A 24,378-nucleotide genomic window follows, 5' to 3' on the forward strand; every position below is an offset into this window, starting at 1 on the left:
AGGCTGGGGTGTGTGTCTGTGCTGCTGCTGTGAATCTGGCCCTGAGATCATCACAGAAACTTGGCTGTCAGCTGGAGGTGTCTGATGGGGACAAGTCCCTTCAGGCCCTGGCTCCTCCTGGCGACCACGGCCGCCTTTCTCCTGGGAACAAAGCAAAGTTGCTTTGGAGATGATACATTATTTTCTTTAACAGATCAGTCAGACTGGGTGCTGCCCTTCCCGAGGTCATCCTGGGGTGGGGAAGAGGTTGACACCAACCTGACCATGGTCCATGCCCCAGAGGTCCTGCAAGAGCAGGTTCTGCCCCAGGAGAATAGAGCTGACACCTCTGAGCTGGCTGCCTGGGTCACCCCAATGCTGCCCTTTTGGAATCTGTGGTACTGATGATCCTGAGATTGTAAAAGTCTCTGTCTGTCAGCCCCGCTGCCAAAGCAGAAGCCAGAATTGGTCTGTGCTGGTTTCAAGGTTGTTTATTCTGTTTTTCTCTCACATGTTCTGCTGCCCTGCCCAGCTCTGTCCTGCAGGGCAGCGTGTGGGGCTCTGCCCTCAGTGGGATGTGACAAACATTAAATACCAGAAACTCCCTGGGCTGGATTTACAAGAACGTGCCAATATCTGTCACCTACGTTGGACAGTGTGTCCCCAGCCTGAACCAACAGAAAAATGCCAACACCACAGTGAGACATGGAGGGCATGAAGAAGGAGAAAAAGGACAAGGCACACCCAATTTCCTCCATCTTGTGTCCTTTGGACCCCTCATCTAGAATCCTAAAATTTTACTTTTGCACCCTTGCCACACTTAATTATGACTTATATCAAACACTCAGAGCTTGTAATTCATGCTGTAAGATTGAAAACTCTTTTGCATGGACAGAGATCACAGCCAGTGTCTCTGGGGGCTCTGTCCAGGGGGTTCCTGAGCCCTGCCAGGGTCCCAGACCTGCCAGGGCAGCCAGAGGGAAGCTCTGGATTCCCACTGCCAAGGTGAGAAATCTTTCCCTGACACCTACAGATGGCTGCTTTCCACATGCTCCAGAGGATCCTGCCATGCTGGGGCACCCAGCACCCAAATCTGCTGAATCCCCAGTGCTGCACCACGGGGCAAACAGGAGGCCCCTGTGCATGATATGGTTTGGGTGTTTTATTCCAGTGTCGCTCTGTTCTTTGACCAAAATTTCCAAGATTGGGCCCAGCAGCCTGCTTCATTTGTATGCATGCCCGGGCTCTGGATGTGAATACGAAAGTGGTGCAGCAAACAGAGGTTAAAGCAGGTGGTAATCAGATCTTACATCCCGTGTGCCAACTGGGATGCCCTCGCCTGATTTGCAGGTTACCCTCGCCTTGTAGTCCTTTAATTCCTTGATCCAAGCAGCCCATTCCATGAAAATCAATGTAAATAAGACTCCTGTGGTTCTGCCTCTCACCATCAGAGCCCAGCACTTGAGTCAGATGGTCCAAAAACCGCTCTCAGCCATTTATTTATTTTTTAAAATGAATCCAGCCTAGAGCAGGATTACATGGATTAGCAGCTGAGCGTTCCCCTGCCTACAGAACATGCCCAGCCAGCCAGAGACACGCTGACAGGAATCCTGTCCTGCAAATGTGACATTATTTCCATGGCCTCCTGGCTGCTGGCATCTCAGCCCATCTGCTTGGCTGATCCGGGCTCTGCCCAGCTTGGCCCTGGCCAGGGGTGCCAGGCTGGGGCAGGGGGGCTCCGGGCTGCTGCCTGCAGGGAGTTCTCCTTGCTGATGCTGTGGATGCTGATGGGGGTCATGGGGCAGGGAGGGAAACCTCCTTGGAGCAGGGTGCAGGCAGGGGAGGGCTCTGGCAAGCTGCTGGTGCCTTTGCTGGTCAAGGACACGGCCTTTGTCAGCAGGGAGGCTCTCCATGGTGAAAACCCTGCAGGTTTGGGGTGGGGGATGAAGCAGAGAGCTACCAGGACAAATCCTAGGGCAGGAGTTGATAGACTGGGCTACAAAATCGGGCTACAAAATCTGGGTATAGAATTGGGCTATAAATTACTATATAAAATTGGCCTACAAAATCTGGCCACAGAATTGGGCTATAAAATGTCTATGTAAAATTGGGCTGTAAAATCGGGCTACAAAATCGGGCTACCAAAACTACACTGGTGTTTTTCCAAGTCTTAGAAGACACCTGAGCTCCCACCAGCCAGGGTGGGAGCATCCCCAGGACACGGTGTCCAGCATGAGGGGCTGTGGGAATGGGTAGGAGACCCCCCCACGCACACAGAGAAACCCCCGTGGGTCCTGCATGGAGCGACACAGCCCAGCTGCTGTTGGACAACCCAGAGAAGATTCTCAATGCTGAGCAGCCTGAAGGGCTGGGCTGGCTCTGAGCCCCCCAGAGCAGAGCAGGAGCTGGAGCCCTCCTCATGCTGACCCCACGCTGGGTGACCCAAGTGTTGTCCTTGTCCCCTGGGAAGGACCTGTCATCCAACCAGGTTTGGGGGGTGTGTGGTTCTGGGGGCCCAGCAGCGAGGACTCTGGTTCCTGGTGGTGCTGGGAGGCCCTCATGGAGCTGGGAACGAGGGCAGGGCAGGGTGGGCACAGAGGACAGGAGGACAGGGCAGGGTGGGCACACAGGGAAGGACAGGCAGGGTGGGCACACAGGGAGAAGCTCTTGGGAAAGGCCATCCCCTTCCTCCACCTTTGCTCCCGGGGTGATGCCGAGCACTGGGAAACACTTGTGCTTAATAATAAATAAATAAAAATCGATAAGTGGCAGAGCAGGCTGTCCTGGGGCCCATAGCTCTGCCAGTGCCAGCTCCTCTGCTCCCTGCCCGTGTCTGCCCGCCTGGCACAGGCCGAGGACCACGGCAAAGTGAGGAGGTGCCCAGCCCCAGCCTCGTGCCAGGGAAGCCCGTTTGGCTAAACAAGTTTTCACTGACACCTTTTTTATTTTTTTCTCCCTTCAGTGGAAGCCTTCCAGCGATTTTTCAGTGGCTCTCCGCCGATGGAGTGCGGCCAGCTCCCTGCCCGCCCCGAGCTGGGAGCAGACAGCTGGCTCCTGCCCCGAGCTGGCCTGCCAGGCGCCGTGCCAGCCGGGCAGGACGTGTGTCCCACGCTCCCACGCATGCCCGCATGGCGAGCGGGTGCCAGGCAGCTGCACAGCCCTGGCTCCAGCCCCGGGACAGGCTCTGCTCTGCCCGGGGACCCGCAGGGTCTGCCCAGCCCCTTGGAACCAGCTGGGTCCCCTCTGTGAGCCCAGAGGCAAGGAGGGGGCAGTGCCAGGCTGTGCAGGTGCTGGTCACCTCCCAGCACTGGGGCTCTGCACCCCTCTGCCCACACATCCACACCCCAGCACTGCCCTACAGCCCCGGCCCTCTCTGCCAAGGAGCTTCCCAGGACTTGGCCCTGGGATTAAAGACTCATTTTCTAGCAGGTGGAGCAGAGGTGAGATGAGCAGAGGCTGCATGGAGGCAGAAATAACTCTGACCTGTTTGATGGTTTCCCGTGCCAACACAGAGCTGGGGGCTCCTGCCTTGCTCCCACGAAGAGCGACACAGGATCCTTCTGCCCGGCCCAGCACAGCATGGAATGGAGAATGGAACGTCCTGAGATGGAGAGGACTCCAAGGATCATCCAGTCCACCCCAATAGTCCTGTCCATCCTGTCCCTGCCCAGACCCCCCAGCAACCCCACCCTGTGTCAGAATCTGAGGTATTGATGATCCTGAGATTGTAGAAAGTCTCTGTCTTTCTGCCCCGCTGCCAAAGCAGAAGCCACAATTGGTCTGTGCTGGTTTCCAGGTTGTTTATTCTGTTTATCTCTCACATGTTCTGCTGCCCTGCCCAGCTCTGTCCTGCAGGGCAGCGTGTGGGGCTCTGCCCTCAGTGGGATGTGACAAACATTAAATACCAGAAACTCCCTGGGCTGCATTTACAAGAACGTGCCAATATCTGTCACCTACGTTGGACAGTGTGTCCCCAGCCTGAACCAACAGAAAAATGCCAACACCACAGTGAGACATGGAGGGCATGAAGAAGGAGAAAAAGGACAAGGCACACCCAATTTCCTCCATCTTGTGTCCTTTGGACCCCTCATCTAGAATCCTAAAATTTTACTTTTGCACCCGTGCCACACTGAATTATTACTGATATCAAACACTCAGAGCTGGTAATTCATCCTGTAAGATTGAAAACTCTTTTGCATGGGCAGAGATCACAGCCAGTGTCTCTGGGGGCTCTGTCCAGGGGGTTCCTGACCCCTGCCAGGGTCCCAGACCTGCCAGGACAGCCAGAGGGAAGCTCTGGGTTCCCACAACCCTGGGCATCCCTGGCAGTGCTGTCCAAAGGTTCCTGGGGCTCTGGCAGCCTCGGGGCCGTGCCCATTCCCTGGGCAGCCTGGGCAGTGCCAGCACCTCTGGGGGAAGAACCTTTCCCTGAGCTCCAGCCTAGGTCCTATCAAGGTTTGGACATGCAGGATCCTGTGATTCACTGAACGAGCACCAAGGAGAAGGATGTGTTGAACAGCTTTGTCATTCCAGACACATCATTCCTCCTCCACCGAACCAGGCAGGAGTGCGTGTTGATAATCTGGAATCTTGTAATTAAATACCCTGCAGCCTGAATATGGATAAGAAGGCACAGCTATGGTTTTGTGGACTGTGTCACTTGTGGCATTTCTGTGGGTTGCAGTTGCTTTGCCTTGCAACTTAAGTGCTCGTGTAGCTGCTGCATGTGGCACGCTATCAATCATGGGTGTGAAAAATCCCCCAAGCCACCAGAAAATGGAAACAATCTTGAATGCTCCTGAAGTGAAAGCGCAAAGCCATTCCCAAGACATTCCTTCAACAGTGAAATGGCTTTTTAAGGAATTCAGACAGAAGATATAATAAGGGAAAAACTATACAGAGAAAGAATACCACCCCAACTGCAGCAGCACAGCACGGCAGGAAAATTGAGGGTGGAGGACTCTGAAGGTCTCTCGTTCAAGCAGGATCACACCAGGCTGCTCAGGGATTTTTTTCCATCATCAGTCAGGTCCTGAAGGCCTCCAAGGACAGAGGCTGAACAGCCTCTCTGGACAACTTGCTGCCAGGTTTGACCTTCCCCACGGTGAAAGATTCCCACCATATCCAGCCCAAAGTTGTTCTGCTTCACGTCTGCTGCCTTTGTCCTCCTGCTGTGGATAGTTGTGGAGATCTGGGGCTGCCTTCCTGCTGATCTCATTGTAGATGGCTGTGGAGGTCCGTCCTTGATGCTTCCTCATCCCCAGTCTGAGCAAACCTCACTGCCTCAGCCTCTCCACACAGTGGAACACACTCCAGCCCCTGTGGCCTCCTCTGGGTTCCCTCTGCTCGGCTGAAAGCCCCAGGCCAGGTGAGGCATCCAGCTGTGAGTGTGAGCACAGGGAGGTGTGAACCCTGCTCAGCACCTCCAGCCTGGCTCTCCAAGAGTGGCCTCTCACCGTGTGCAGGTGAGGACACAGCGAGCCAAATGGGAGATCCTGGTGGAAATCCTGGCAGGAGAGAACTAAATGCACTGTCCTGGAGGCTGCATGGGCAGAGCAGCAGCCACAGGTATCAATGCCACTTCCAGAGGAGGTGACAGCTTTCTTAGAGCTCCTCCTGAGGGGCAGGGCAGGGGCAGCTCCCATCCCTGCCCTGGGCCAGGGACAGCACCAGGGCACGGCTGGAGCTGGGCCAGGGCAGGGCAGGCTGGAGCTCAGGGAAAGGTTCTTCCCCCAGAGGTGCTGGCACTGCCCAGGCTGCCCAGGGAATGGGCACGGCCCCGAGGCTGCCAGAGCCCCAGGGATGCCCAGGGTGGGACTGGTGGGGGTCTGGGCAGGGACAGGGGTTGCAATCCATGATCCTGTGGGTCCTTTCCATCTCAGGGTGTTCTGTGGTTCTCTGGCAGTCCAGGGAGATCATTTGTCCTCTCTGGGACAGCACCAAAACCACAGCACCAAAACCACAGCACCTGCCCCACCCCCCCGTGAAAAAATGCCCTGGGGAAGTGCGAGGAGGCAACATCATGCAGGGTGGAGATGCTCAGTGTGGGGAAATCAGCTTTGCTGCAGCTGCTCTGTGCAGGGAAAGTGCAGCACCACCCTCCCGTCCCCGGGCGCGGGGCCAGCGCGTCCCGGCACCACCAGCAGCTCCCGGCACGGGCTGGGGGAGTTTGCTGGGGGACACTGCTGACAGAGTGCTGAAAGAGCTACTTGAACAGCTTCCCAACCCTTTTGTGCCTCCTCAGAGGTGTCTGCCACCTCTGACATCGCACCCAAGGGTCCCTGCCCACCGTGGTGGCGGGGGACTCAAACTGCAGTGAACAGCTTTGGGCAGTGCTGGCTCCATGTGCCAGGACTCTGCTTGCAGCAGCTGAAAGGGATGGTCCAGGGGGTGACTGAACAGCCCTTGTCATCAATTTCGGGCTAATTTAGAGCTAATTTAATGCTGAGATTTCAGCAGCAGCTGTGGGGGATGAAGTGCTTGCCCCTCCTCGCTGTGCTGCACCCACGGCTGTGCTGGGAGCCCCGGTGCCAATGTTCCACAAACTGGGCTCTGAAACTCTGCTGAGCCCGTGAGCAAAGCCCTGGGAGTGTGGCAGCAGCTGGGCTGCAGACGGGGGCTTGGGGGTCAGTGCAGAGCTCTGCAGGGTGGGCACAGTACAGTGCTGTCCCTGTCCCTGTCCCTGTCCCTGTCCCTGTCCCTGTCCCTGTCCCTGTCCCTGTCCCTGCCTGGGGGTTTGGGTGCCACCTGCAGCAGGCACAACCTCTTGGTGCCTTCCTCTGGTGCTCTACGCCTGCTGAAGGCCTGTGGATAGCTGTGGGGATTCCCACTGCTCTCCTTCAGAGCCCTGTGTGTCTCTGTGCTGCCTGGAACCCTCCCACCATGCAGCAGATTGTGGGAACTCAAAATGTCCCTCAGGCATTTTTGGAGGTTCCAGGCCCTGGTCAGAAGCATTTGAGACCCTGGCAGGCAGCTGGAAACAGCTGTGATTTTGGGTTTGAACCATGGGATGATTTACCAACCTTGCTGGAAGAACAAGAAGTCACAAAAGTTGAGATATTAGAGTAGAAGTAGTCACAAAGTAGAGGGAAGAATTTCTGAGTTCTGTACAGGGGGGTTTTGGTTTTGTACATGGGGGTCAGAGGGTTTAAGATGGATTTGGGATTTGGGCCGGTCCTGTCCTCCCTCTTTCTTCTTCCTCACCTCCATGTTCTTGGTGATGTTGGCACTCACAGATTGGTTTGGAGTAGAAAAGCACCATTTAATATAGGTAATAGGCATTGGGAAAAACTGTAACCATGTAACACGTAATGTACCATATAAAAGATAGAAAATCACCATTTAATATAGGTAATAGGCATTGGGGGAAACTGTAACCATGTCACACGTAATGTCCCATATAAAAGACAGCAGCAGCCCTGGGCGGGGAGAGAAGAAGCAGTCGGGGTCAGAGAGGATGTCAGGGTGTGTGTGTGCCTCTGCCTGAGCTGTGAGCAAACCACAGCAGCCCAAGGAGAAAATCTTTTAGATAACTTGCAATAAACTGCCTTGAGACCCAACAACAGAGACTGCTGAGCCTTTCTTTGGGAGCTTGGGTTGTAGGAGAAGCTTTTCCACCACACGAAGCCAACCTGTGACCTAGGGTGGTCTTTGATAGCAGATGATCTGCAGGACATCCTGTTCCCAGCACTCACCCTTTGGAGCCATCCTTGGGTTCCCTGGGATGCTCTGGGAGTGGGGCAGGTGCTGCTGCAGGGACATCACAGAGGTGTGAAAGGCATTGCAAGGGAACAGGACAGTGCCTGTGGTTGGGGTTCCTCTCTGGCTGTGCCACTAACCCCAAAAAGGCTGCACTGGCTCCATCAGACCCATCCTGTTGTGAGAAATAGGGGATGGGTGGGGTTTTGCTTTGCCTTTTGTGAGAGAAAGGTGGCAGTTTTCAGGTCCTGGCAGAGGACATTCAGGTTGGGTACTAAGAAAAGTTTCTCTGCTGAAAGAGTGGTCAGGAACTAGCACAGGATGAGCAGGGTGGAGTCCCCACCCCTGGAGAGCTCAAAAACCCAGCAGGCGTGGCATTTAGACATGGTGGGATTCGGTTGAAGGATGGACCTGATGGTCTTGGAGGTCTTTTCCAACCTGAAGGGTTCTGTGGTTGTCCCCTGACAGGATGTGTGACCTCTTGGCACATGGCACCAGCTGGGAGCTGCCCGTGCCTGAGCCCTGCCTGTTTCCCCCGAGTGAGGACAGAGCTCACAGCAGCCCTGCACACAGAGAGGGATTTTCCTGTGGAGTCCCACCCTGAAGTCTCCTGACACAAACGAGGGAGCATGTGGGTGTTGGGGTGGAGGCACAGGACGTGCAGGAGTGGTTCAGCCCGTTTGCTGGAGAGAGCAGGAGTGGGGATGCTGCCCTGCTTGGTCCAGGGCAAGATCACCTGCCGAGCAGGGCCTCAGTGCTGCTGGCCCAGGTGCTGGAGAGGGCAGGAAAGGCTGAGGGAGATGCTGGGACAGAGGTTCTGCCATGTGCTTTCTCTGCCAGCTTCCCATCTCAACTGCTGAGCCACTTTGGCCACAGCAGTCCAGTTCCTCCCTCTTTATCCTGGGGCAGTGGTGCTGCAGTGTTTAAATCCACATTTACCTGGCACAGAAACAGTTCATCCCACACTCGCTGCTGCTTAAAGAGTTCATAGAGTCACAGAATCTCAGACTGGCTTGGCTTGAAAGGGATCTCCAACACCCTGCCATGGGCAGAGACACCTTCCAATAAATCAGATTGCTCCAAGCCCTGTCCAGCCTGGCCTTGGACAGGGATGGGACAGCCACAGCTTCTCTGGGCAGCCTGTGCCAGGGCCTCTCCACCCTCACAATAAAGAATTTCTTCCCATTATCCCGTCTGAAGCTACTCTGTCAGTTGGAAACCAATCCTCTCTGTGCTGTCACTCCAGGATGAGCATGAACACCTCAGCAGGGCAGTGACCCCATCACCTTCCAAACCAGGAAGGGTTTCCCCACAGCTACACCCCTGGAAAGAGCCCCAGGCGGGGCAGGATGTGGTGACCATGGCACCCACGTTTCCTGGCCCTTGGCTGGAGCCCGTAACCCCAGAAAGAGCTGGCCACCAGCCCTGTGCGTGGGAGAAGGGCGGGTGGAGAGAGGAACACGGGCTCAAATCCAGCAAGGAGGATTCCATCCGAGTCTGGCTGGAGGCAGCGCTTCCCAGAGGTTGTTGGGTCAGGAATCCTGGAACCTCCTGCCCCTTCCCTGGGCTGTGAGATGCTCAGGGCACATCTCCGTGTGCCTCGGTGCCAGGGACCCACCGGGGGCTGCTGCAGGGTGGAGTGAGGAGGAGCTCCAGGGTCCTGCACAAGCGGCTCTCCTGTCACCCCCGGTGCTCCAGCAGAGCCCACCTCACCACGGCCCCTGCACTCTCTTGCAAACTACACCAGGCCTAGGGGAAACTGAGGCAAGAAGGAAAGGAAGGACTCGGGATGGCAGCAGGTCTGAATTGCTGGAAGCAAAAAGCAACCAGCAGGAAGTGAGCCGGCTGTGCCCTCCCCAGAGGCTGCCAGGGAGCCGGTGACCACATCTGTGGTGTCCAGGACCTGTGTCCCCCTGGGAACAGGGTCTGCCGGGGCCGGACAGCGCTAGCCAGGCTTCCACCCAGGCTGTAGTTTCCAGAGGGTTTTATTGAGGGGAAGAGAAGCTGGAGGTGCAGGGAGACAACCACTCAGGAAGGGAGCGAGCTCTGAGCGCCCGTCCCGAGGCGGGGTAAGGTGTATAACAGCAACGGGGCCGGAGGGTCGGGGTACAAATCAGCCAAAAATGGACAGGTACAGGGGAGGAGCAGGGATGACCGACAGGGTGAGAACCGATGGGACAAGGGGAAGGGGTGGCTAGCAAGAGGGAACCAATGAAGGCACAAAGAACAAGGAACATTCCAGAACCAAGGGATAGCTCAAACGATGATGGACATGAACAGGGATAAATGACTGGCATCGGGGGAGGTGGGAAAATTACACAGAAGTGTTCTCCCAGGGCATCCCAGGTGGACTACCCCCGGGACCCCCTCCCACACCACACACCCACCGTGTCCCTGTGGGCAGGGCTGTGCGGAGCAGCTGCTGGCGAGCAGGGCGAGCTTTGAGCCACGTGTGGGCCGGGCGGGGGCCGCTCTGGGGATGTCCCGGGAGCGGCGCGGAGGATGCTGCGGGGAGCTGAGCTCTTGGACAGCGCGGAGCTCCCTCCTCCCCGCGGGCAGAGGCCGGGAACGGCGCGTCCTGGCCGGCTCCGGCCGGGTCAGCAGCTCCCGCTGGCCAGAGCCGCAGGAATGCTGGAGCGCAGCGTGCGGATCCCGCGCTGCTTGCTTCAGCTCATCTGAAAACATCCTCTGACAAATACCTGCACAAACAAGGGAGAAAAACAACCCACCTAACCCTTATTAAAAAAAAAAAAAAAGGAAAAAAGGGAGCTGTAGTTTTCCACAGCACTGAGTCTCTGGGCAGTCCCTTGCCCCCTGTGCCGGTGGCTTTGGCGGAGGTTGGAGCGGTCCTGCCCAGCGGGTGAGGCTCCGGAGGTGGGAGCGCTCCCCAAAAGCTTCCCGGCAAGCGCTGGCACCGAGCTCAGCCTCGCCCTCACCCCCCTCCCACCCCCGTAATGCCTTTTCTCTTTTCCAGCCTGCTCTCATAAGCTTTCAGAGATAACCTTTGATAGCTCAGGTGGCATAAAATGAGCAGGATGGTTCCCGTGACAGTGTTGGAAACAAAAAGTTTTAATAAAAAAGCTCTTTACAGAGAAAAGCTGAGTCAGGGCAAGAAGTTTTTAAGCCTGCTAAAACACTTCACAAAAACGGTTAACTTCTTTTGTTCTCTTGTTTTTCTAGGGAATTGCTTAGGCGGGACATTTTAGCTCCTGTCCAATTAGCTATCCTTAAGTTCGAAGTGAAGTCCCCAAGGTCCTATGAGGTGTCTTTTAACCAAATTGAGGAGAAAAACTTCTGGGCTTTTTTTTTTTTAAGGGGGCAAAGAGTAACTTGTTTACTCCGTCAAGAGGGGCACATTCCTGCAGCAGGGAGCACCTGGCTGCCCTGGGAAAGGTGGGCTGCCCTGGGAAAGGTGGGCTCCCCTGGGAGGGGCGTCCCTGCCCAGGCTGCGGCTTTGGCAGCTGAGGGATGCTCCCCGGCTGGAGCCTCAAGCCCAGCTGTGTGGTGTTGTGGAAGCAAGAAATGCCGGCTAAAGCTCCAGCTGGGTTTCACAGCGCTGGCACAGGAGGAGAAACTCCCAAAGCACTCACGGGCTGCCCATCCGGCCGGGAAAGGGAGGGGAAGGAGTGGCTCAGCACGGGGGGAGAGCAGCCCAGGTGGTGCAGGGCTGGGAGCAGGCTGGGCACGGGCACAGGGCTCGGCTCTGTTCGCCGAGCTGGAGGCAGCCCCAGCGGGGAGAGTCTGCTCTCTGAACGGCCTGGGCTGCTCACAGCAGCTCGGGAAGGGCCACGGGGCTGTCCCTGCTATGGTGTCACTGCTATGGTGTCCCTGCCATGGAACCTCTCCCTGCCACGGTGTCCCTGCCACGGTGTCCCTGCCATGGAACCTGTCCCTGCTATGGTGTCACTGCTATGGTGTCCCTGCCATGGAACCTCTCCCTGCCACGGTGTCCCTGCCATGGTGTCCCTGCCATGGAACCTGTCCCTGCTATGGTGTCACTGCTATGGTGTCTCTACCATGGAACGTGTCTGTGCCATGGTGTCCCTGCCATGGTGTCCCTGCCATGGAACCTCTCCCTGCCACAGTGTCCCTGCCATGGTGTCCCTGCCATGGAACCTGTCCCTGCTATGGTGTCACTGCTATGGTGTCTCTACCATGGAACGTGTCTGTGCCATGCTGTCCCTGCCATGGTGTCCCTGCCATGGTGTCCCTGCCATGGTGTCCCTGCCATGGAGTGTGTCCCTGCCATGCTGTCCCTGCCATGCTGTCCCTGCCATGGTGTCCCTGCCATGGTGTCCCTGCCATGGAGTGTGTCCCTGCCATGCTGTCCCTGCCATGGAACCTGTCCCTGACATGGTGTCTCTGCTATGGAATGTGTCCCTGCCACAGAACTCAGCCCTCCACTTCACAGAGGGGTCCCGAGGCCCTGGGAGACCCCCCAGCCCTCTGTGCCCCCAGCTCAGTCCTGTCCCACTGTGGGCTTTCCTGGTGCCACGGCCCCTCTGACTGCATCCTTGCCTCTGGAAGGACTCCCCCATCCCTGCCCTGTCCTGCCAGGAGCTCCTGCTCTCCCAGCAGGGCTGCCAGGGGAAATGGAATGCTCGGCACCTACTGGGGGTGTGGGCATGGGCATGAACCCACCGCAGGATCTCGGGAGCGCCGGGCCTGGCCAACCTCCCCTCTGCTTTCCTGGGTCCTGTGCAGTGCTGCTACAGGGATGCTGTCAGCTCTCTGCTACCCCGGGGGTCAGACCTGCCTGGCTCTGGTGCTGTGCTTGGGAGAGACTCTCTGGGTCACTGCAGGAGCCAGGTCTGATCCTCTGCTGGCAGTGACTGCCCCTTGGCACCGGGAAATGCCCGAAAATGGCCGGACACTGACCATGCTCACATTGTCCCCACGTCTTCCCCCAGCCCTCACCCCACCCACTGAGGACACCACATTTCCTGAGCATGGAATGGAATTCCCTGAGCTGCCTTCTGCAGATGCTTCACCCCTGCCTGGAGCCCTTCTCTCCAAGGGGCACAGGAGATGGCCGGGCTGTGGCTGGCACAACGTGGCAGTGCTGGGGAGCAGAGCTCCCTGTGCTCTCCTCCAGGGCTCTCCAGGGAAGCAACAGGGAGCCTTGGTCCTGTCTGAGTGGCCACAGTGCTGGCTGTCCCCATGCAGTGGTCAGCATGGCTGGGAGAAGGTCCTGAGCACTGCACCTGGGTGCTGGGTGCTGGATCTCAGCTTGTGCAGAGCAGGACGAGGCTGGATGGCTGCGGAAAGGCATGGCAAGATTTGGAATGAGGGGTCTTTGGGGGTCTTGCAGGATTTGGGACGTTCCTGTGCTGCTCCTGCCTGTTGTGGGGCACAAAGGGCTCTCTTGGGGCGCAGGGACAGGAGGGCTTTGCTTCCAGAGGGGGCCTGGTGCTGCTTCCAGGAATCCATGATTCCAAGAATTTCTAATTCTGCACAGGAAAGCCAGCTCTTGTGAGAGCAGGGGTGCCTGGGGGTGACAAGCAGGACATCCTGGCTGGGGATGGAGCCTGTCCCAGCTGGGAGAGCTCTGTCCTCAGTGTAGGTGTGTGTGAGCGCTTCGTGGAGCATCGTGTGTGTGTGCACAGACAGGCACACGAGTGTGGGCACTCATGAACCCACGGATGTGGCTGTCAGCAAGTGTCCGTGTGTGTTACACTGCTGTCTGTGCCTCTGCCCGTGCTCCTGTCCTGCTCTCCTCCCTTTTGGGCAGGGAGGGTGAGATTAAGCTCCAGGTCCTTCCTACCAGCATGTGCTCTTGCTCTCTCCCTCGGAAATGGGACATTTTCTCATTATTTATATGAGGAAATATGGACGCGCCTTCAGTCCCTGCTCAGTGACCTTCAAAACCATCCAGCAAATTGGGCTTGGACGCCGAGCCCGGCCAGATGGCCCTTCCCAAACACGCTGGCTGCAAACGGGGTTTTACTGCTGGCTCCTGCTCCTGCTCCAGGCAGCCTGGAGGAACGGCGCGCTCGGGCTGTGCTCCACGGCGCCCTGCCGGGCTCTGCCAGGCACCCCGGCAGGCACAGAGCTGGCAGCCCTGAGCCTGCGGGTGGCAACTGAATTGTGAAGGCCAGAGTCAGGCCGGGGGGGATCCCAGACTGGCGGGGAGAGGGCTGGATGCGGGCACTGCCAGCGCTGGGATGGCTGTGGAGGTGGAAGGTGGTGGGAGACACCTCTGGCACTGGTGGAGAGGAGCCCTGGGATGGCAGGAGTGGGGCCAGGGCAGCGGGGAGTCCTGGAGCCCAGGAGAGGAGAGAGAAAACCAAAATACAGTCAGGGAAGGGCAGGGAAGGGCAGGGAAGGGCAGGGCAGTGAAGGGAAGGGAAGGGAAGGGAAGGGAAGGGAAGGGAAGGGAAGGGAAGGGAAGGGAAGGGAAGGGAAGGGAAGGGAAAGTGTTAAAAGACCTGTCAGAGCTGAGCCTCTCTGGAAACACGGGAGACAGCTGGAAAAGATTTAAATGTCTCTTTGCTGTGTGTCTGGGAGCGGTGGGTGCCAGTGAAAGGTAGTCTTATTTCTGATAATATCTGCTCTGACACACTCAATGTGTTTAACAGTTTTCAGTTCACTCAGGCAGATGAGCCTAACTAGGAAGCGACCACGCAGGGATTCCAGGATGCTTCATTAGCATGCAATCTGGAGAGGAGTGCTCTGCCTCCACATGCAGAGGGAGGCTGCAGCTATGGCAGAAGCTGTGACTGAGGGATCCATCCCCCAAATTCAGGGCTGACCAAACCTCCGGCACAGATGCCACTCTGAAGGGGTGTTGGGCACCCTGGTGCAGTGCCTGGAGGGCTGCTGGGGCTGAGGGCCCTTTGTCACACCCTCACATTGGTGACCAACCTCCCCAGTGGCACCAACGGCACCACCCCAGGCACTCCTGCTCTCCCACCCGTCCCCTCCCTCGTCTGTCCTTGGTCACCACTGAGAGGCAATGGGGGTGATGATGCTGGTGGCACCAGGAGCAAGGGGAAACACTTCCCTACACACCTGGGAATGGAGGGTGGTCCTGAAGGAGCTCGGCTGCTGATAAACACTTCCCAAAGGGATTGGCATAGCCCTGCTGGAGACCTGAGCCTCGTGCCCTCACCTGGGGGACACAGTGCGAGGAATCAGCCATATCCCCTAAGGTCTCTTGCCCAGAGGTCCTCCCTTGGCTACTGGGGGGCTCTGCCTGTGGTGACAGGCTGTGACAAGTGCCTGTGAGGTGTCAGGGCGATGCTGAGCCCAGAGGAGCTGCTTGGAGTGGAGACAGGGAATGGTGAGCTGGGCTGCAGCTCTCCCTGCCCTCGTGCTTGGCCATGGTGGCTGTGCCAGCAGGGGAGATTAGAGGGCAAGTGAACTTGTGGCATGACCTGCACCATTTTCTATGCAGCAAAGGTATGTTTAATCACATGGAATTGCTGCCAAGAATCAGCATTGAAAACCATTATTAGGCATTGCTATTATTAAAGAACAGAATTCCCCCTAAATCCTGTTCTGGAGCAAAATCCAACACCTGGAGTGGACACCAAAGTTTGATCAGAAATTTTCTGCCAAAGGTTGGTCAGCAATTCCCCACCCAACCAGGATCACATGAAAAATGAAGCCATCGTATACATAAGATTATTCTTAAATTATCTATCTGTTTTCAGCAAAACTCCAGCCCTTCAAAATGCAATTATTTGAGTTTTCAGCTAAAAAAAAAAAAAACTCTTGACATTTCCCCAGATAAATGTATGAAAATTTAATCCCAGTGTGACGCCCTTGGTTTGACACGATGTGACCTTGAGCGTGGCCATGAAGAGGGGACGAACCCTGCTGCTGCTGGGCACCTGTGCCTCGTGCATGGACTGAGGGCTCAGCATCAGTCCTTGTGTGATGGTGGAGAATCCAGCCCCGAGGTGCATCCATCCAGCCCATCCCTGCCTTTCCCAGCAGGATAAAGGCAGGTTGCCTTCCTGGTGCTGTTCTGGGGCGCGAGGCGGGTGCTGGTCTCACCTGGAAACCTCTTCTGCACGGGGCTGAAGGACTCCCTGGAATGGCTTTCCATCAGCAAACAGAGGTTTATTGGAATCAGATCTTTCCCTGGGAACTTGTCGATCTCGCTGCCATTTTCCCGGGAAGAAGCCTCGCAGAATCACTTTGACTTTCTTGTTTCAGCAGTGTCAAAATGTTTATTCCGCTCATGTCAAAACACGAAGTTCATTTCAGGAAAGTAAAAAAAATATTTCATTTTGACTTTATCATTTCCTTCACTTAACTTCCACTTTATGTTCCATGAAAGTACTTTTTAATAGGCGCCGCTTGAGATCTCCTCGCGCCGCCACATCCCGGGGAGGAAGCGGCGCGGGAGCGTCACACGTGGCGTTTCCACGGACCAAATTAGCATTTGGGGGAATTTTCATTTCACAGGATGTGCTGCACGTGTGGCTCTGCCTCCCAAAGCAGAGCAGGCGCTCTGCACTCTGCTGGGGCTGTCTTGGTGCTTCCTCCCACCCAAGCAGCTCTGCTGCTGCTTCTTGGGGTTCTGCCCCGGGCCCCGGAGCTGCTGGGATGGGGAAGGGGATGGGGGCTTCAGGAAACCCCCAGGTGTCAGTCTGGGGGGCTGGGAAGGATAGAGGGTGTCTGCATGCGATGGTGTGGGAATCCAATGGAGATCCTGCTGTTTTTCATGGCAAGAGTGATAAAGTTCTGGAATGGCTGCCCGGGGAGGTGGTGCAGTCACCATCCCTGGGGGTGTTTAAAACAAGCCTGGATGTGGCACTGGGTGCCAGGGTTGAGTTGAGGGGTTGGGGCTTGGTTGGACTCGGTGGTCTGGAAGGTCTCTGCCAACCCAGTGACTCTGTGAATTCTGTGAATTCTGTGATTCTGGCCTGGTGGGGTGGGATGAGAGGTGACACCAGCACCAGGTGAGAGCACCAAGCCTTGGCTCTGCCCAGAGGTGCTGGGGGAGGGGGGGCTCAGTCTGAACAGTCAGGCCTGGGACTGTGACCATTCCCAAGGACGTTGGAGATTTGTGTACTCAGACCTTGCAGCATGAACTGCCCATCGCCTCCTTCGCTGCCTCAGTGATTGCTGGGCTGGCTGCTCTGCTCTGCTCTGCTCTGCTCTTTCCCCTGGCCCTCTGTGCCTGTGCTCATCCCAGCCCTGGAAAAGCAGGGCTGGAGCAGCAGGTGAGAGGTGTAGGAGGGTATTGACTCAGAAAGATCCCTGAAATTCCAGGTGTTACCCCACAGAGCCCCACCTGGCATCTGGGAGAAGGGAACCCTGGGGTGTGGGGGACAGAGGTGGCAGCTTGGTGCCCCCCAGCTCTGCCCCCTGGCCTGTCTGTGCCCACGGAGGCTGAGCAGCGGGGCTGCAGCTCCGAGGGGCAGCTGGCTGATGGAGATGCTCCTGCCTGCTGCCAGGAGGGTGAGTGATCAGCACCCAGGTGCTCGCGATGGGGGCTGAGCCAGCCCCGTGTTCCTGCTGGGGGCAGAGGATTCACCATCCCCCTCTGGGCATCCCAGAGCTGGGTGTGCCTTGCACGCAGGAATGGGGCCACCTGCACCCAGGAATGCGCTGCTCTGCATCCACTGCCATGAGCAGGAGGTCAGGGATGAGCCTTGGGCAAGCCAGGGATGGGATGGGATGGGATGGGATGGGATGGGATGGGATGGGATGGGATGGGATGGGATGGGATGGGATGGGATGGGATGGGAGCAGCTTTGGTTGAGAGGAGCCACAGAGCTGTCCAACCTGTCACCTTCTCCACCAGCAGCCATGCCTGCCTGGGGGGCTGGCCCTGCAGTACAGGTGGGGAAACTGAGGCAGCAGGTGAGTGAGACCAGTGTGTTTCTGCAGCACTGGGAGCTGCTAAAGCTCCAGGGTGGCCTGGCAGTGTGGGCAGGGAGCTCCGAGCGCCATCCCCAAGGGGTGAGGTGGCTGAGGGTGAGGGCAGGGGATGAACAGAGCAGCACCAGGAGGGAGAGGCACCCATAGCAAGGCTGAGACCCTCTGCTCTGCTGGGCTGGGAAAACAAGGCTGGAGAGAGGGTGAGAAATGTGGGAGGGCTTTGACTAAGAAAGGCAAGAGTGAGGGAAAAAACATCGCTGGGCTCCAAGTGGGCAAAAGGCTGCAGAGAGAGGAGGGAACAGCAGAGGAAGGAGGTCACGGGTGTAAACCACAGCGAGGGAAATCTGGGAGAGATCCCTGGAGAAATGCTCTGGGGAGGAGGGAGGCGCAGGGCAGCACTCAGAGTCAGGGCATTTTGGGGTCAGGTCTCTCCTGAGGGTTGTCTGGTGCCAGCCTGGCTGAGGCTCCCCAGAGCAGCGACACCAGGAGCTGTGGGGCTCGGCCAGCAGGTCCCCAGCTGCCGGGCAGGAGGTCAGGGAACACCCCCAAAGCCCCCGGCTGCTGGGATGTGCCTCCAGGGCCAGCTGGAGCCTCTGCAGCCATCACTGTCACTGTGGGCTGTGAAACAGAGCACTTGTCAAGTCCCACCTGTATATTGTATTATATTTATTACATTATATTGTATCTATTAGATTATATTATACTTTATTATATTATTAGAGCTGTCAGGCCGAGCACTTCCAGGCTGGAACCATCAGCTCCTCAGTTGCTTGGGTAACCTCAGGCCGTCCCTTTGGGCCGGGAATGGGGCTGCAGGAACAGAATTGCACGTGACTGTGGCCTGAAAGAGCTGTTACAGCAGCAACTGGTGGCACCAAGGGTGACAAAGAGCAGAAGGATGCAGGGAACTCGTGACAGCGTTACCCAGGCATGGCTGGTGGGCAGGGATGGCTCTGCAGTGTGGATGGGCAGAGTGAGGCAGGAGGGGAAGGGACAAAGGTGGGGACACAGTGCTGCTGCAGACACCTGTCCCCAGTGCGTGCAGTGCCAGGGTGTGACCCCAGTGGATGCATGGGGCAGGGGACATCGGGGTGCAGGCTGTGGGGTGGATTCAGGGGGTAGGGGTCAGGCCAGTGTCCCCAGTGGGTGCTGGGTGGGTGCACGGTGAGGGGTTGGCACCCTCGTGGGTGCTGGGCTGTGTGTGGCTGGGCCGAGCCCCAGCCAGAGCAAACAGCGCTGTCCTGCCGCCCTGCCGGGCCAGGCGGGGCCGGGCCTCGGTCACCCGTGGGGACAGCACCGGGAAGGGACCCGGCGGATGGCCCGCGGGCACGACAGGCCCGCGGAGACTGGCATCGGGGTCGGGATCAGGATTGGGATTGGGATCGGATTGGCATCGGGATTGGCGTCAGCATCGGGGTCGGGATGGGGATTGGGAGTGGATTGTGATCGGGATGGGGATGGGGATGGGGATCAGCATCGGGATCGGACTGGCATCAGATTCGGGATTAGGATCGAATTCGCATCGGGATCGGGGTCAGGATCGAAATTGCATGGGATTGGGATTGGGATCAGGATCGGATGGAATCGGGATGGGGTTTGGGATCGGATTAGCATCGGGATCGGGGTCAGGATCGGGATGGGGATCAGGATCGGATGGAATCGGGATGGGGTTTGGGATCGGATTAGCATCGGGATTGGGGTTGGGATCAGGATCGGGATGGGGATGGGGATTGGGATCGGATTCGCATCGGGATCAGGGTCGGGATCGGGATGGGGATCAGGATAGGATGGGATCGGGACGGGGTTTGGGATCAGATTCACATCGGGATTGGGGTCAGGATCGGGATGGGGATCAGGATCAGATGGGATTGGGACGGGGTTTGGGATCAGATTCACATCGGGATTGGGGTCGGGATCGGGATGGGGATCAGGATCGGATGGGATTGGGATGGGGATCGGGATGGGATTAGCATTGGGATCGGGGTCGGGGTCAGGATAGGGATCGGGATTGTGATCGGCATCGGCATCGGGGTCGAGATTGGGATTGGAATCTGATTGTGATTGGGATCAGCATTGATATCAGATTGGGATGGGGATGGGGATCTCGGTCGGGATTGGGATCGGGATCAGCATCGGGATCGAATTGGCATCGGGATTGGGATTAGGATCGGATTCGCATCGGGATCGGGGTCGGGATCAGGATGGGGACTGGGATCGGCTGGGATCGGGATGGGGATCGGGGTCGGGATGGCCCCGCCCGTGGGCGGGGGGCGTGGCCCGCGGAGGGGGCGTGGCCCGGGCGGGGCCGCGCGCGGTGGGCGGGGCCCGCGCGGGTCTCCCCGCGCCGCTGCGGGGGCGTGGCCGAGGCGGGCGGGGCGGGGCCGTAGTAAGGGGGCGTGTCCCGGCGCGCGGCCGCGTTGCCCCGGGTGACGCGGATGCAGCCGGCACTGTGACGTCACCCGAGGGGCGGGGCCGCTCCCCCCATTCATCCCCCCCACGCGCGGAGCGTCCCGCCGGCGCCCACCCAATCAGCGGGCGGGGGGGCGTGGCCGCCGAGCCCCTCCAGCCAATCAGGCGGCGGCGGCGGCCCGGGGCAACAATGGGGGGCGCCCGGGGCGCACGTGGGGCCGCGGCGGGGCCGGGCGGGGGTCGCGGCCCGGCCCGGGCGGGGGCAGCGCGGTGCCCGAGCGCCCTGCCGGGGCTCTCCGCTCCGCTCCGGCCCGCCCCGCCGCTGCCCCGCCAGCCGCGGGGGCACTCCCCTCCCCCGCCCTTCCCCCGCCCCTCCGGGCCCTCCCCCTGTGTCACGGCGGCGCCCGCATTCGGGAACGGGCACGGCGGAGGGAGGGAAGGAAGGAGGGAGCGAGAGGGAGAAGGAGAGAACGAGCGAGCGAGCCGCGGCCGCCCCAGCATGTGGCCCGCCCGCGCCGTGGCGGCAGCGCGGCGGCGGCGGCGGCGGCGGGCAGGTGCGCGGCCGCTGAAGCGGAGCGGGGGGGCGTAGGGGCGGGAGCCGCCCGCCGCCGCCCTCGCCGGCGCTGTCAGGTGCGTGCCGCCCGCCAGCATGGCTCCGCCGCGCCGCCGGACCTAGCGCCGGGCCGCCCGCGGGAGACTGCGCCCGCCGCGCCGAGCGCTCCCCACTATCTCCGTCCCGCTTCTCCCCGCTTAGGTGCCCCGCCGCCCGGCCCCGGAGCCCGCCGGTCCCCGTCCGAGGATGCCGCCCGCCGCCGCTCGCTCCGGTTCATCTGTTGCTGCCTGACCGCGCCGCCAGCCCGATGGATGCGGCCGCCCCCGCGCCCTGCCCGCCCGCAGCCGCCCCGCTGGCTACTGAGCCGGGAACCGCTCCGGAGCTCCGCGGCTGGTAAAAAACAAACCAAAACCAAATCCGAACCAAAAAACACTCCCCCGCTTCGGCCCGGACTGGAGAGGCGGCCGAGGACCATGCAGCGTGTCCCCCGGCTCGGCGCTCCCGGCGCGGCGCCGGGCGCAGCCGCCTCCTAGAGCCGCCGGACCCGGGGCTCCCCCGGACTCGGGGCTCCCCCCGCCAGGACCCGCGCACCGAGCGGCTCCTCCTTTCCTTCTCCCCTCCAGCCGGGCAGGGAGCCCGCCTTCGCACTCTTCTCCCTCTCCAGATTTTGGGTTTTTTGTTGTGTGTTTGGGTTTTTTTTTTGGGTGGAAACCGCCCGTAACTCCGGGGGGGGGCTGTGGGGTGGCAGCGGGGAGGCGACCATGGAAGAAAAGCTCCAGGCGCATCAGGTGGAGATCGACCCGGATTTCGAGCCGCAGAGCCGTCCCCGCTCCTGCACTTGGCCTCTCCCCCACCCCGACTTGGCGGAGGAGGAAGATGGGGGCGCGGGGGGAACCCCGGCGCTGGCGGCCGGCGGGGACGGAGCCGAGAACGCGGTGGCCCCGGTGGAGCGCAGAGTCGCCGCCGCTCCCCCGCCGCCCCCCGGCGCGGATGTGGGGCAGCTCCGCAAGGCCAAAACCTCCCGGCGCAACGCCTGGGGCAACCTCTCCTATGCCGACCTCATCACCAAAGCCATCGAGAGCTCGCCGGAGAAGCGCCTCACCCTCTCCCAGATCTACGACTGGATGGTGCGATACGTCCCCTACTTTAAGGATAAAGGAGACAGCAACAGCTCTGCCGGCTGGAAGGTACCTGACCCCCTGACCCCAACCCCAGCGCAACTTTGCCCTCTCTCCCGAAGGTGTGCCGGAGCTTGGAGCTTTCTCCCGGGGCAGCCGGAGCTCGGTCCTGGCGGGGAGGGTGGGGGGATCCCCGCCGTCCTCACAGCTGGGGAGATAAAGGCTCGGTCAAGTTTTGGGGAGAGCCGGTGCTTCGTTGCGTTGTGTTTTGGAACCGGGGCGAGCTTGTCCCCGTGCCAGGGTGAGGGTCGGAGCGGTGCCGCCGTCCCCCGGGAGGTCAGGGCGAGGGACGGCGACAGGCAGCGGGGTCGCGGGCGGCTCTCCCACCCTTAGGTGAGCCAGCGAGTGCCAGCCCCACGCAGCGGGGTACAGCGACGCCAACCCCGCCGGCACAGCTCTCCCGGCCCTGCCCGTGGGGATGCCGGCCGTGCCAGCTCCCCGGTGCCGGTGGCGTGGCCGGAGGGCGGGCTGTACCGGAGCGGCTGTCTCCGCACGGGCTTTCACCCGCGGCGTCCCCGCCGGCTCAGCCCCCGCCTTCCCCGGGGCCGCGTCCCCGTCCCGCCGGGCAGCGCACGGTCCCCGCGGCTCCGGGCTGGCATTCCCCGGCTCCGTGCTCGCCTGGCGCTGCGGGCTCCCGAGGATTCCCTGGCGCAGGCAGTGCTCCCTGCTTGTCGCTGCGAGCTGGGCATCCATGGCACCAGCGAGGGCACGGAGGGTGCTGGGTCTGGGGTCACCCCGACCCCTGCCCCTCTGGGGGGCTCTGCACGGGAGAGGGAGAAGAGATCGGCTGTGTCCAGATGGTGTCAGTAAAAAGGAGCCAGTTTCTCTTAAGTCCTCCCCTAAGCCCTGTCACCTCCGGTGTGATTAGTGTGTTAGCAGGCTCCGGGGGCTCCCACACCAGCCTGACGGCCCTGGCACGCGTGTCCTGGCTCTGCTGGGGGCAGCTAGATCCAGCCCACCTCGGGGGGTCGTTCTTGGGTGCAAACTGGGCTCTTTTGGGGCAGGAGGGCTGGACTGTATGGCACCTGTGTCCAGGAGCTGCTGTTGTGTGGAGGCTGGGCACCCACTCCTGATGAGTGGGCTGAGGGCAGCTGGTGTGCCCTGGTGCGGGGAGGGTGCCAGGGCTGCGGAGGTGGCAGGAGGTGGTGCCTGTGTGGGGCTGTCCAACCTCCACCTGAGGTGAGACCCGCACAGGCCTGGGCAGAAAGGGTCTCTCAATGCTCACACACCATGGGGACAGCAGGGGACATGCACTGATGGGGTCTGGAGATGTGCCAGGGGGCTGGCAGGGCTGGGATGAGGAGTGAAGGGATTCCCAGGCAGTCACGCGTGTCACTGGGGGCTTCACATTGCGTGGTGTGCGAGGGGGGAGGAGAGGCTCAGAGTCCAGCTGCTGTTGGGCACCAGGGTCATTTTTGGGGGCTGCTTGCTCAGGTGGGCTCCTCTGTGTGCCCCCCATCATGGGGTGCTCTCCCCTTTCCTGGCCCATCTCTGGCTTGGAGCTCCTCTGCCGTGGCTCTGCCTGGGCTGCACTGCTGGGGCTGTTCCCTCCTGGCAGCCTCCCTTGCCCCCCGGTTTGCACTGGGATTTGAACCCCCTTGAGGGCTGTCCCCTGAAGTGCCCTGCCCACCCAGGGGTGCCCTGGAGCCTCTCCTGGTGTTGCAAGTGCCCAGCTGGGGCTGGCACTGCCAGGGCTGGCAACAGCCTGAGCGAGAAGCAGAGACCCTCTTTGCTTGGTGGTTTCATCAGACACCAGCATGTCAGGGGTTAAACACCTCCCCCACAGCCCGTGTTCCCTCCTGGCTGTCCCCTGCCCCAGTGTCCCCTGGGTGTCCCCTCCCCTGCGTGTCCCCAGGGCGCTGGGCAGTTTTCCCTGTGGCCCCAAGCGTGGGAGAAACATGGCAGGGCTTCAGCTTTTCCTGGCCAGAGTCGGAGGGAGGGCTCGGCTGCTTCTTTGGTTGTTCCTTCACAGCCTCTGTGTGCTGGACAGAGCAGGGTGGTGGGGTCTGAGGGCCCAAAATGCCCACGGGCATCAGCTGTGCTGCTGCTCTGGCAGGGCTGTGTAGGATCATGGAATGCTTTGGGTTGGAAGGGACCTTAAAGCTCATCTCATCCCACCACCAGACCAGGGTGCCCAGAGCTATGTTCAACCCAGCCTTGAACGCTGCAAATCCCACTCTTGACTTCTCCAAACCCTCTCTGCCTTGTGCCAGCACTGGAGGGACCTTCACAGGTGGACCCCTCCCTGCATGCAGCTGGCAGTGGGGATGCTGAACATGCAGCTGGCTGTGGTGTCTGGTGTGTCCTTCAGGAATGTGTGCCCCAGGCTGGTGGTTGTCCCTTGAAAGGGAAGGCTGTTGGCAGGAGTTGCATTTTGGGGTCAGGCCTCTCCTTCCCCACCAGGCTGCGCATTTCTTTACATGGTTTCATACAATCACAGAACCTCAGAATGGTTTGGGTTGGAAGGGCCCCCAAAGCTCATCCCATTCCACCCCCTGCCACAGCCAGGGACACCTTCCACTATCCCAGCTTGCTCCAAGCCCTTTTCCACCTGGCCTTGGACACTGCCAGGGATCCAGGGGCAGCCACATCATTCCTGGTGAGGCAGTCTGAGGGACAGAACCCAAACACCTCAGCCATGCCCAGCCTGGGACCAGGACCGAGACCTGTCTGGGGCTGATGGGGAGCCCAGTGGGGTTGCTCTGGCTGCTGATCCTCGGGACG

General features: G+C 59.7%; 1 protein-coding gene across 1 annotated transcript in view; it reads left to right on the top strand.

Moving 5' to 3' along the window:
• The first annotated feature begins 20,267 nt into the window (after nt 1-20,267).
• The window catches only part of FOXO6 (forkhead box O6), a 37,862-nt gene continuing 33,751 nt past the window's right edge, over nt 20,268-24,378 (top strand). The window contains exons 1-2 of the mRNA XM_021554833.4: nt 20,268-20,553; nt 20,678-21,663. Coding sequence (XP_021410508.2) covers nt 21,238-21,663 — 426 coding nt within the window. The 5' untranslated portion in view covers nt 20,268-20,553; nt 20,678-21,237. The remainder of the gene's footprint in view (nt 20,554-20,677; nt 21,664-24,378) is intronic.

Source organism: Lonchura striata, chromosome 23 (genome assembly GCF_050655825.1).
Source record: "Lonchura striata isolate lonStrDom1 chromosome 23, ASM5065582v1, whole genome shotgun sequence".
NCBI lineage: Eukaryota > Metazoa > Chordata > Aves > Passeriformes > Estrildidae > Lonchura > Lonchura striata.